The sequence below is a fragment of the Vulpes vulpes genome, chromosome 6 (genome assembly GCF_048418805.1).
Source record: "Vulpes vulpes isolate BD-2025 chromosome 6, VulVul3, whole genome shotgun sequence".
Lineage (NCBI taxonomy): Eukaryota > Metazoa > Chordata > Mammalia > Carnivora > Canidae > Vulpes > Vulpes vulpes.
The window spans coordinates 42,857,343-42,871,561 of NC_132785.1; the positions used below are offsets into that span (position 1 = coordinate 42,857,343).

General features: G+C 33.7%; 1 protein-coding gene across 5 annotated transcripts in view; it reads left to right on the top strand.

The window, feature by feature from the left end:
• Positions 1-14,219, top strand: part of GPC5 (glypican 5) — a 1,340,252-nt gene that overhangs the window by 440,430 nt on the left and 885,603 nt on the right. For all 5 annotated transcript variants that reach the window (XR_012002022.1, XR_012002021.1, XR_012002023.1 and 2 more), the window contains exon 6: positions 10,377-10,497. Coding sequence is in view for 2 of the 5 variants with exons in the window: in XM_072760855.1 (XP_072616956.1) it covers positions 10,377-10,497 (121 nt within the window). In the remaining 3 variants the exon portion in view is untranslated. The remainder of the gene's footprint in view (positions 1-10,376; positions 10,498-14,219) is intronic.

A 14,219-nucleotide genomic window follows, 5' to 3' on the forward strand; every position in this document is an offset into this window, starting at 1 on the left:
CCTATCAATTTGTATTTTAAAATTCAACAGACCACAAAACGGAATTGTTGGACAGTATTTCAAGTTGGAATTGGAGACGAGATTGAAACTGGATATTAAAACTGATGTGTTATGCTCAAATTCTAATTGCTTTCTAAATACTAATTACTGTAGGATTATTTTTGTTAAGAATGGCTATTGACAAGTTTTTAAAGCTTCAAATCTCTTCCATGGGCCCAGAACTCCAATTTTTTTGCTATTAGAAATAAAGATAAAGTACACATAAACATTTTTATCCTTTTAGTTCTTGTTATTATGCCTGGCTTTTCCTAATTCCTATCTGATTTGTTTGATCATGCCCAAGATAAGAGGTAGACAGAGAAGTGTTTATAATAAAAGCTACAAAACCCAGTTTTTGATTCCCTTGACAGGCTTCTGTCACCAATCCAAAAATATATAGACCACACATCAAGACCAATTCATAGACCATTGATGATGGATCTGCTTTAAACTTTGGGAATTAAATCTACCAAATAATTTCCTCTACAAAACACATTTTTTTTTTCAAAAGTGAGGGAAGACAAAAGAAAACGATCCCATTAAATGTAGGATGAATAAGTCTATTAAAAAACATTTAACTAAAAAAAAAAAAAAAAAAAAAAAACATTTAACTGTCAATTAAAATGTCTCATCATTACACCTGTCCTGCCCCTCTCACTACTGTGTGTTAGTAAATTGCTTATCCTGTTTCTATGTGCTATGTAGGATAGTGGAGACAACGCAGTGCTTCAGACCTGACTTCTGCTTTGTGATTTATCTCAAGTCACCTTGACCTTGAAAATTTTTTTGTTTATAGTGCTTCAATAGAATATATTCTCTGCTTCCAGAGAATATATTCTTTGTGAGTGGTGAAATAAAATATCAATTAAAAACAAAAATAAATTTAGGGAAATATTAACCATCTGTTCTTCTAAGTTCTCCAAGGCCACATTTTTCACCAAGTCAAATAACCAAGTCCCAGTAGAAATGTCTACTTCAAACTAAAATTTAGTATCAAACAGGCAACTCTTAACAAAAGTTCATTTAAAAAAGAATCATGTGTATTTATTTCTTTGAAACCTTTGAAATTGCTGTTGAAGATAATTTTGGTTGTATTGCTCATAAGACTCATGTGTTGTGCTTGAGAGTTTAGAGATACCAAAAAACAACTGCTGACATTTGCACTTACTACTTTCATTAGCTAATGAGACCCTTCTGAATTGTGTGTTTCCTTTTGGCCTTCACTATCATGAAGGGCTGGGTTTTAGGCTGAAGTGTAGTCTCTTTCCTAGATCTCCTTACATAATTGTCATCTGCCTCCCTTCATTATTCTGTCATTGTGCCTTTGCTTTATAGTGTCTGTACCTTTTATTTTAAGCTGTCTCAAAGGCTTTTCTGGAAATATACAGTACATAGGTGCAAAATGATGAAATAAACATACCTCTTCATTTGTTTTAAAACGTGGTTCAGTTGGACTAGATGACCTCTAAGGTCCTTTCCAGCTTTAAATTTATGTTACTGTCACTAAAGACAGACAACAAATCTATTAGACTATAAGCCAAGAGATGAATGCCAAGTACTATATTCCTGGTATAGGTGTATTTCTTTTTGAAAGCAGAGTGCTAGATTCAGCAACCTGGTAAGGACCTTTACAGTCTTATGGTGATGAAACAAGGGAGCTGGTTGCTAAATAAAAACAAACAAACAAACAAACAAACAAAAACCCTAACAAGATCTCAGTTAAAATATCTTTTCACTAAGCATCAACAAAAAATAAAAAGAGCTTAATTATATCTTTTGAGGCATTTATATAGAATTAAACGACTAAGTTTAGCTTCAACAGTATAGCTAATTTAATGAAATTAGTCACATTTGAATATTGTCACAGTCTTGCTACCACATTAGCATTAAGTGTGATTAAAATTTATTCTGTGTGCCTATATGGGTCCCCAAAGCATCAGCCATCAACACCTTCATAATACACTGGACCTTCACTGCTTTCACGGAACTTTAACATTTAGAGCAGAGTAGAACAAATCGTATGTTAAGGTATATTTCCTGTTTGTATGAATTTAGAACACAGGAAGTTATCAATAGCATTGCTTACTTTTGCTAGTAAGATAGAAGTCATTTAAAATGCAGAAAGTGCTAGATACTATGTTCTGAAAATTTCCAAAGGTGATTAAAATATTTTCCTGTAGGGGGACCAAATTACAATGAGAAAACTCAGGCTGTAATTTAAGAGATGTATTTGTGAAATATAAATATTATTTTAGAGTAAATAAAATTTCCCTAGAGGAATATAGATTATGACTTTAAGGATAGAGGCTTATATATAAAGTTCATTGATTAATTGATGTTCAAGGGGAAATTTGTTATCATACAGGTAGCTTCCAAATTCCTTACATTTCTCTGTGTAGTGGGTTGAATATGGTGGCCCTAGGAAGCTAATACACTGAAATTCATAGGTTCTTTCTCTCTGATTTTATTATCTTACCTATTGGTAAGAATTATGTAGCACTTTCATTTGGATGGTAGGTTGATAATCTTAGAATTATTGTATCTTGCATCTAATTTGAAAGTATTTATGATGTAATGAGTAGTTTTATATTTGAAATTTAATTAATGTTGGTGCCACTTACATTTAAAAAAATTGTATAAGATTCTAGGAACTTTTAGGAAAAACTTAGTAACATCTAATAAAAGATTTGTTAAGTGAAATGTATACCCTGAATAATTAAAAATGGTTTTTGGATTCAAATAATATTTATCAGTATTTAGATAATAGTTATCCCTTAACTAAAATTTTAACATGATAACAGTTTAACATGATAACATATAATGTTATCAAACAGTGAAGTGAGACAGAAAATCAGTGCAAAATGATAATTATCAATTGTCATAAGTCCATGAGAGAGAGCCCATATCTTACTAAGAAGAATTTAATTTGGAAATGTGTGCCTTAGAAATTAAATATTAGTCTAACATTCCATTACACATAAAATAGTATGTGCAATTGATGATAGCTAGTCATTTGATGATGAGAACTAGTCATTTTTAGTTTGACAGTTACTTTGAAGAAAATGAGAGTAATTAGTTATAAAACAAACCATTATTACTACTTGCTTTGAATTTTCATTTTTAATTTATTTTATTTTGTTTATTTTTAAAGTAGGCTCCATGCCCAGTGTGGAGCACAACATGGGGCTTGAACTCACAACCTGAGATCAAGACCAAAGCTGAGATCAAGAGTCAGATGCTCAGATTCTCAGCTGACTGAGCCACCCAGGTGCCCCTACTTTGAATTTTTAATTAAAACAAAAATTTTTAAAGATTTTATTTATTTATTCATGACAGATACAGTTAGAGGCAGGGACATAGGCAGAGGGAGAAGCAGGCTCTCTGTGGGGAGCCCTATGTAGGACTCAATCCTAGGACCCCCAGGATCATGTGCTGCATTGAAGGCAGATGCTCAACAACTGAGTCACCTAGGCATCCCTAACTCAAAAATTTAAAACTATAAAAACGGAGCTTTTGTTTCTTGGTAAGATTAGGGAAGGGTTAGGTTAAAGGAAATAATTTAAGGAATGTACTATTTTTTTACATAGGGTTGTTTACTTTTAATACAATTTTTATTAGGTAATCAATGTTGTTAAAATGAGAGCCTCCTAAACATCACTGATTTTGCATGTATAGTCACTAAATTTTCATTTGGAAATATCATTTTTTAGGTTCACACAGCTGCTTATCTTACAAAATATCTTGAAACAGCTTATCTGTGATTCACCTGGCTAAACTGACAGGAACAAATACATGCCTTGCTGATCGAAGAGTTAGGGTGAAGACTGATTAATATCCATTCTTTAATGACTTCCTGTTTTCTAAATCTAAACATGTTTGTATTTTATTTATTGTAGGGATCTCCATACTCTCTGTTGGCTAATAAACAAAGCACAGCAGTGCCTTATTAAAATAATGTTAATGAGTGTTATTCATAAGATATCACAAGTACAATATCCACAGCAGGAAATTAGTTATTTTTAAATAATAATAAAACCATAGTAAGGTCTCTATTATTTTTATTTATTTTGACTTCATTATTTAAGCTCAAATTTAGACATTATTTATCTCTAATTATAAAGCCAAACAAATGGTGGAGATTAACTTAAAAATAGTTTGTGTCTGCACAATTGAAGTGAGATAGTGCAACCCCAAAGGTTTAATCGTTTTGAATTGATTCTACAGATGTCTCCATTCTCTAAATCCCATGTAAGCCTCTTACCTACAATGAAAGATTATACCCATAAACCTGGCACATAAAATCAATCATATGACTTCTTTTGGTTTTGAGATTTCAAAGATTAAGACCTTCAGTGAAGAAGAAAAGTGCTGTATAGAAGCTGCATGTACACAGAGCAATAGTGTGTACATGCATTATCACCCAACACTGTGTACATGCAGTGTCACCCATATATTTGAGGCAGATTCACATGCAAAAATACCTGTAGTGCTTTCACATTTGCTGCCAGAACTAGGAAGGAAGGCCCAGACTTGGTTTGAAAGGAAAATGTATTGTTGAAGAAGAGGTTCATTGAGGAATACATATGTTCTTCCCAGATCTTTTTACCCAATATAGCAATATATTTGCCAGAGCCAAAGACAGTCTAATGTTTTGTCTTCTAGAATATAGAAGACTCAAAACTCTGGAATTTGGAGGAATTTTAATATACAATCACCTAATCGAGTCATACAAAAAAGTAATATACATCTATCAGTACTGGTATTACTATTACCATCACCACGAACAACAACATGGTCCCCATTCTCAATCTTCAAAAGATTGTAAAAAAGATTATGATAATGGTAAAAAAAGAAAGGTGTTTTCTTTTGGTAAAAAAAGATCAGGTGTTTTCTTCATTTCATATTAATTTAGAAGTTCTTGTATCCTGTCCCTGTGAAGTTATCAAAGATTTCTAGGTCAGACCACTCTAGGTGTTTTGTAATGAATTCCAGGGTCAGATTCCAGTTACTTTTTCCACTTGAAGTTGTATAAGTGCACATAAAAATACCATACCTTTGATATGTATATGAAACAAATTTTACTGCATTCTATTTTTTTTTTAATTTTCTTTATTTATTCATGAGAGAGAGAGAGAGAGAGAGAGGCGAAGACACAGGTAGAGGGAGAAGCAGGCCCCACGCAGGGAGCCTGATGTGGGACTCGATCCCGGGACTCCAGGACCATGCCCTGGGCTGAAGGCAGACGCTAAACTGCTGAGCCACCCAGGGATCCCCTTTACTGCATTCTAAATAAAATTAAATTAATATCAACTAGTAGGGCATGACATGAGTTTCCAATAAGAAATGTTGATAAAGTCAGGAGAAATGACTTCCTAATGATATACTATGTATAGATTTATTAGAACTTCTTTTTAATATTTCATATGTTGAACACAAAGAGAATTGGAATGTTGTTAATCATCATTTTAAAACATCTTTATAGAATGTAAATATATCAGTGCTTGCCTTCTTTCCATACTAATGAAAAGCAAGTTGTACTTGGGGAGTGAGTATTCCTATTAAACTGCTGTCATCCATTACCAGACCTGCTTAGAAGAAATAAGGACAGATGGTGTGGGCCTATTACTTCTCTAACAAAAAACATGCTTCTTTGTGTGTGTGTGTGTGTGTGTGTCTGTGTGTGTGTGTGTGTATTTTTTTCCCTTCCTCTAGTTGAAATGCAAGCAGTTTTTCAAGTCCAGAAACCTCTGTAGGGATCCTTCAAAAATTTTACCCATTACTTGTACATTTAGAAGAAAATGTGATTAATGATTTATTAAAATTTCATAATAAAAAACTCAAAAAGCCTTTGTTAGAAACATTGTTATTTGATTAGAAAACCATATTTTTTTGCATGCAAAGTAAAGGCTGCACGGAATAAGTTTTCATCAAACCAGGATCCTAAGTTACTCATTTCGTCATGACAAAACCATTTAGCCCATGTTAAAAATACCATTTTTTTCTGTTATATACATATTAAGAAAAAGAGCACAAGAAATCTTTAATGTGAGTGTTTAATTGTATTTTTTATTTGGAAGACAATAAAATATTCAAATCTTAACTGTACAATTCAATCTTTTTTTTTTTACACAAAATGAGCACTCTTGTGTAATCAGGACCCCAATCAAGGAACGTATTACTAGAACCCCGGAAATCCCCTTCAACCTTCTAGACAGTCTCTCGTAGAGTAGCTCTTATGGTAATTTAGAACATTGATTCATTTTTAAACTTTTATAGATGGGGTTACAGAGTATGTTCTATACCTTGCTTCTTTCATTCAACATTTAGCTTATAAGCTATTGACTAGTGTTGCAATTCATTTATTATCATTTCTATATAGTATGTTGTTATATAGATATACTACCATTTATTTTCCCATGTTAATACTTATGGGCATTGGGGTTATGTCCAATTTGGGGCTATTTTGAGAAGTACTTCCTTGAACATTCTTATATCTGCTTTTGGTAAACACTGTTGAGTTTGTCTCCAGAACCATGGGGTTGTTAGCTTTAGCATACATGTCAAACAGTGGTTTATATCAGTTTAGACACCCATCCAAAACAAGAGAAGGCTCCAGTTGTACCATATCCATGCCAACACCTGGTGTCATCTGCCTTCTTCATTTAAACTATTCTGGTGAGTATGTACCACTATTGCATTGTGGTTCTTCTTAACATTGTGCAAACCGAAAAGAATAACTTATTTTTTTTAAATTATATTTCTACTTGAAGTATCTTAAATGCCCTGCTGCAGTGTTTTTCATTATTTAAGTAATACATAAAAATAGTGATACTGAACTATTTAATAATACACTAGTTTGGAATAAGATTCTTGATCAATTTTAATTGTGATAAAATTTATCTGTGTTACCAACTGTGACAATTAAGAATAAAAAATGTGAAATTCTTCAGATTAATGTGACATGACATTTCTGAATCTTAAAAGAAAGTTCATGGTCTGTAAATAAACCAAGATGCAACCAAAGTAACAGTTTACTGCTGACCCTTGAAGAATGTGGGATTTAGGGGCATAGTCAAAAATCAATGCATGACTTTTGACTCTCCTGAAACTACAAATAGCCTACTGTTGACCAGAAGACTTACTGATAACATAAACAATCAATTAACACATATTTTGTATGTATACTCTATTCTTACAATAAAGTGAGAGAAAGGAAAAAAATGTTAGGACAATAATTAGGAAGAGAAAATACATTTATAGTACTGTATTTATTTGAAAAAAATCCACATATAAGTGAACCCGGAAAGTTCAAACCTGTATTATGCAAGGATTTTGCTGTGTTTAAAATTAAGAGATGAGACTAAGTTTCCATTGCTTACATTATGTCTGTGTTTCCAGAAAAACAGGAAAATCTTATAGCAAACTTGCAGCTTATTAGCTTCTTTTCACCCCTCTAGCAAGCATTACTTCACTGTTTAACTGTAATATACAACTGTTTGTTGAAATTTTTGAAGAAAATAGTACATCCTTTTCTAATCATAAGAGGTAAAACATTTGAAAATGCTGTAGTTACAGAAAAAAGGATTCCTTTTCTAATCATAAGTGATAAAACATTTGAAAATGCCGTAGTTACAGAAAAAAAAATTAAAAAAGATGACACTTTACACAAAGCTAATTGTATCTCTATATTAGTTGATTTCAAGAGTTTTCATTAAGAATTAGAGTGATTATATTTTGGTGCTCACGTTACCTGGATTCATACCCTTGGCTGGACACTTAACAAAATGTTGCATTGGGAAAGTTACTGAATATATTCAGATCCCAGATTCCCAATCTGTGGAGTGGGAATCCTTAAATATAAATATTAGATGTTGTATTATCTGGGTTCTCCAAGAAGCAGATGCCAAAAAAGGATTAAGCACAAGTGGATTTTATTAAGGGAAAAGCCTATCAGAGCAAATGGGGTGGAAACTGAGTAAGGCTGGAAAAGCTGTTAGTCATGAAGCATGTGTGACCCAGAGTGAAGGAGAGGGATAAGAAGTTTGAGTGGAGGAATTTAAGCATGACGTGCAGCCGAAGGAAAGGTTAGCATGGGCTTCAGGGAATCCTGAGCAAACTTGGCTATCAAAGCAGCCCTATGTCTTCCAGCAATGGCCCTGCATTAGTATCCCTACTGAACACAGTCATCAGTTGGAAGCTGATGCAGAAATAGATTTCAGAGCATAGCGGCAGACACGCTTACTCAATTAAACTTCCTGTACTTTGACGTATGTAGGTATATTCTCATGGCCACAAAAAATGATTATATGAGGTAAATTGACAGGCTCCAAAGAAAGTATTTAAAACAATGCCTGAATCATAAACAAGCATTTGTCCATTTATGTATTCATATTATTCATCATTTATTAATAACAAATACATAGTAAAAGAGCCACATGTGCAATCTGCTTGAAATACTTGGAAGAAAAAATACAATACTACAGAGGAGTTAAGAGAAGCTTAATATTTATAGTTTACTTAATTACTTATAAGTAAAAATATTATTGCACATCAATAGATTTGGGTAATTGGTTTCCTTTCACTAGTCGTTATTAGTATATATTGCCAAATCCCTAATATATACTGGAATACCTAACTCTATACCCATCTATTTCTGCCTTAAGAAGTAAGTTCAAGGTAGCTTTAAAAAAATGTATTAATATCATTATTTTTGTCATATCCAACTGATATTATCAACATAAAAAGGTTCCATCATTTCATTGGAAGGATCTAGTTAGTAATTATTTGATCCACTTGTATAAATTAGTCATTGGGTGTGCAAAATTTGGGGAGGAACTGGATATTCTTTGAAATTTCTTTTGTATAGCCATATTCTCAACAGTGGAGCCTCCTTTCATCTCTTTAAGGGATTTCCATTGCTGTAGAAAATCCAGAGGGTTTACATGGTTAGCTGTGATACTCTGCTCAAATAGAGGGAAGAAATATTACATTAAACATAATATGGAAATGCCTTTTAGAAAGTCTCTGAGACCACTTTATTATGACTTTTGTTTAAACAACAGTTTACTCAGAGGAGAGTCTTAAATGGAGAGAGTATGGAACGTTCAGGCCATGGCCTCCTATCTCTTACTTTTCTGTATTTGTACTTTTTGTAAATAGATACCTAGCTATACTTCCTGAGTGTGTTATTTGTACACCTTTGCCATTTCTCCTGCTGGGATGTCATCCTTTGCTCTGGAGTTTACATTAACTACACCATCTAAGAATTGCTCTTCCCATAATACTTCAAGGGCTAACACAAGCTGTAACTTTAGTTTTTTCCCCAAGTGTCTTAATCCATGTGGATTTCTCCATATGCTCAGTGTTCACTACTCATGTTATCCCTAACCTCTTACTTGGCATATACCGTTTCTTTTAGCTATTCCCAAAGCATACTGAATCTCTCCTTCATTCCTGGGATTGTGACCAATGATTCTAAATTGTCATTTTGGGAAGATAGTTATTTGCAATGACTTTAACCACCTATGAAGTTACCGTATTTACATACAACATGATTTACTACACCCTTTTTTAGATAAATGTCAGTGAAAGCTGATTGTGGTTTGTCTACTTGCAAAATATTTTGCCAGTTTTAGTTATTTAGTTATAATGGTTATAATTTTGACTTTTGTAGTCCAATATGTAAAAAAATATTATTGTGGCTCATTTATATATTGTATAAAATGAAGTAAATTGACCCAGATAATATGGATTGACATACATGTGATTCAATAAGATTTGGTAACAAAGTGACATGTATATTTGCTTTCTTTCTTTTTTTTTTTTTAGATTTTATTTATTTATTCATGATAGATATAAAGCAACAGAGTGCTTTCTTTAGTATAGTGATAAGCAGTGTTAAAGCACAATTAATTTTTGGTTGTGTCTTTTTAAAATTTATTTATTTATTTATTTATTTATTTATTTATTTATTTATGAGAAAGAGAGGTAGTGACAGAGAGCAGGAATGAGGAGGAGAAGGGATTGATTCCAGGACCTTGGGATCATGACCTGAGCTGAAGGCAGATGCTTAAAAGATTTAGCTACCCAGATACCCTGGTTGGGTCTTTTGAGAGAAAAACATTAGAATAGCTTATAGTTTCATGGTAAATAGTTTATCCAAAAAAATGTTGCATCTGTTGCATCTGTACCAGGAACAGATGTTCCAAGAAAAAAGTGCATTGTTGTATACTCTTAGAAGAGTAAGATTCTGAACTCAGATATATTCAAATGGTTATGGCAGGTTATATTCTGACAGGATTACTAAATCCTGTATCTTCCTCTTTTTGTTTTGTTAGCTATACAGAGCGTGTGGTTGGAAATGGAATCAAAGCCCAATCTGGAAATCCTGAAGTCAAAGTCAAAGGAACAGATCCTGTGATAAATCAAATTATTGATAAACTGAAGCATGTTATTCAGGTAAGTGCTGATACTCTATTGGTATAATCAATGGTAATAAGTAGTGACTTTCCATTACATGTGCTAAATCTATTAATCCTGTCTGATAGTTCTACCTAAAAGTGAGTATTGAATAAATTATTTGTATCTAGAGTTTTAGAAATATTTTATTGAGCAGTTTCCATATGAAATCAATGTACAGTAGTATTTTAATGGAGAACAGTCTGGATCGGTGAAAAGGAACCTTAGCCTCAGCATTTCAAGGTATAGTGAAAATCTCAGTATAAGCTTCATCCCCAGTGAATAAGCTTTAGACACAGGGACTACTATGACAATTAGAGAAAATACGGAACATAGAAAATGCTGGAGTCACTTTCCAGGCAACTCTCTGAGCCTTACTGTGAAGGTTTTTGTTCCATTTTCAAAAAAGTCAAGTCATGGGACGCCTGGGTGGTTCAGTGGTTGAGCATCTGCCTTTGGCTCAGGGTGTGATCCTGGTCCAGGGATTGAGGCCCACATTGAGTTTCCTGCTGGAGCCTGCTTCTCCCTCTGTCTATGTCTCTGCTTCTCTCTCTGTCTCTCATGGATAAATAAATAAAATCTTTTTTAAAAAAGTCAAGTCATAAATGAGTGATATGCATTTTTGTATTTATTTCCTGAGTCTCCTTTTACATGTTGTCTTATAATCTACCTAATGTTTGTTTATAGAATACTTCTATTTTATCTTTAATAATATGTAACCAAGTGAATATATACTACTATTTTTAATATATAGCGTATGAAACCTGTAAATTTCTATCAAAATAACATTTTATTGAACTAATCTTTTAATTAAAATAAAATATTATGTTATATGCTGTAATGGCCACCCTCCATTCTTCATCTATTGGAGTTTGGGCTAAGAAGGACTATTTTTTAGGTATTAGTCTTTTTATAACAATTTATATGTGCATATATTTTCATTTTTTCTAAGTAAAACCTTAGATGGATAGTTGATTTTTATTTCTAATATTCTATGTCAGAAACTATACCTAAACATAGTACTGAGTTTGTTTGTTTGTTTGTTTTTTTAATATTAAATACTCTAGAGGTGCCTGGGTGGCTCAGTTAGTTAAGCATCTGAGTCTTGATTTCAGCTCAGGTCATGATCCCAGGGCCATGAGATTGAGCCCCATGTGGGTCTCTATGCTGGATGCAAAGCCTGCTTAGGATTCTCTCTCTGCCCCTCTCCCTGCCCCCTAGCTTGCACAGGCACACACTCTCTCTTAAAAAAAAAATAATAATAAGGTCATGGATATGCTTTTCATAGTTGTCCTGCAAAACTTAAATTTATGTAGGGCCAGTTCTTAGAATTTCATTTTTATGAAAGTCTATATCTTGATCAAAGAAGAGTTAAGCAGGGGGCTCTATGTCCAATACCATAGATTTCTTCCAGGAGGCAATAATGGTTACTTTGCTTATTCTATGACTAGTGCATTGGGAAAACAGAGTTCTCACCCTGGATGGCAGAACCAAAAGTAAGTTCCACTGAGAAAAGTGTAAGAGAAAAGTGGTGTTATGACTACTAGTGAGTTAAACCTCATAGCCTCTAGTGAGTAATACACTCAGAGAGATACCTCCAAGTAAAGTAAGGAGGTGTCTTACACTGGTAGTAGCCCAAGTGCTCTGACATTGCTTGAACCTGAGTGGTACTGGGATTGTGTTAGGAGCTGAAGTGACATTGAAGAAGGCATCAGAGTGAGCAATACAAGCAGACCACAGCCTGAGATCTGGATGGACAAAGGCTGTTGTCCCCAGAAGCAGTGATATTAAGCCCATAAGTAAATGTCATTCAGGCATTCAAAAGAAGGAAGTTCCTGGCAATTTTTGGAACCTTGATTTTCCATAATAAGAAAAACCAAGAAGACCTCCAGGTGAAATTAATCTTGATTCAGTGAAGCTCTAATGGGGATTCAGGAAGATTTAGGATATTATTTTCATTCTTGAAATTCCAGTGGCTCAATTGTTTATCTATTAGGAACTCGACACATAAGAGACTCTGGGACAGAGATTTGTGTGCAGATTCCTGGCAGGGTGCCTCTGCAATCAGTAAAGGACTGAAGGAAGTAGCTCTGTATAGAGAGAGCAATTGAACCATATTGTGGTAATAACGGAAGCATCATCTAAATCCATTAGGGACTCTGGAGTTAGGAGGGCCCTTTCAGAGTGTCCTGAATTGAGACAAGGAGGTAGGTTATTAGACCACTAATTGGATGAAGGCTATTAGGGTGGAGGCAGGGAAGTGTTAACTCAGCTCTGTGTTACCAGCAGCCAACAATATTACCTGCAGCTGAAGGTATATAGTATACATAGGTAGACAAATGCCTTGGTCTAGCTGGTACCTCATAGCATCATACACTGTAATATGGTATAATAAGTTATGCAGATCTATTCAGAAATTCTAGCATATACATAGGCCATAAAATTAAAAGCACTTTAGTATGAATCAGTTCCTCTCCTTGAGACAAAATCTTAGTGGTATCCAAAGTGGGGTAAGCATTCCCCAGAGGGTACACAAACCAATCCATTGGAGGACAGGAAGGAAAAAATAGAACTTCAGTGTATATTTATTCTATCTCATTATGGTAAATTATTTGGTTGTAGGAAAGTGTATTAAATATGTAACAGCACAATGGCACATGTGTATAGTGTAGGATTACATAAATACACATGTCAAGTAGGTGTGTATTCAAACTTTATAGAATATACATGATGGAACCCAATGAAAACCTTATTATAGGTAATGAGAATGGAGCTGCTATATAGGAAAGAGTACACAGGTATAAGAAAACATATCCACAAAGAAATAAGTAAATACTCAAAATAATAAAGGTTTATAAAAACTCTTAGGAAGAGGGTTCGCTGATATGTTGCCCATTCAGCATAACATCACCAGGGTCTTGTTTCCTAGGTTTTAAAGCCATATACTTTTCAATATGGCAGAGGGAAATAATCCCCCACCCTTTTTTTTAGCTCCTGTGTTGAATCCTGTTATTTCATCTTTATATTAGTGTTCAGATCTCCAATTATTCACATTCAAGTTTTGTTCTAGTATTATAAGAGAATATGATATAAAATGCCACCTTTGAAGTCTATTAAAGCCTATAGGATGAGGATTGAAATTTCGGTTTTATAGAAGAGAGCAGAAAGTCATTTTATACAGGTGTCATGAAAATATTCACCTTTAATGTCTTAGAATATGTTCTTTCCTAAGCCAGCTGTCCTGAAAATGAAGAGAAACTTTTGATTTTGCCAGATTTCTGAATGCTGGTCATATGTGTGTGCTCTGGCAGAGATGGCTAATAGACTGTCAGTATCAAGGGGGCAGTTATTAAAACCTAGCATGGTGTCAGGTCTTAAAAGTTTCAGAATATTGTCTTCTATAAATGATAACTTTTTAATTTGGGAGTAGTGTGAGACGAAGGGAGGAAGTAGAAGTAGGAATATATTTCAGAATCTAATTTGTAGATTTAGATGATCACTTATGTTTGTTTGGATAGAATCCAATATATTTCTTATTGTGATGGATATTGAGTGCATTTAACAGTGGAAATGACATCTCTCATCATAGGGATAAGTAAATGTTCCTCTTGTCCTTTTGACCCTATGTAAATGTATGCAAATAAGCCAACCATATTTAATTGCAAAAATTGGCTCCATACAGTAGCTTCCAGAAACCTTTTCTTTTTTTTTAAAGTAGTATT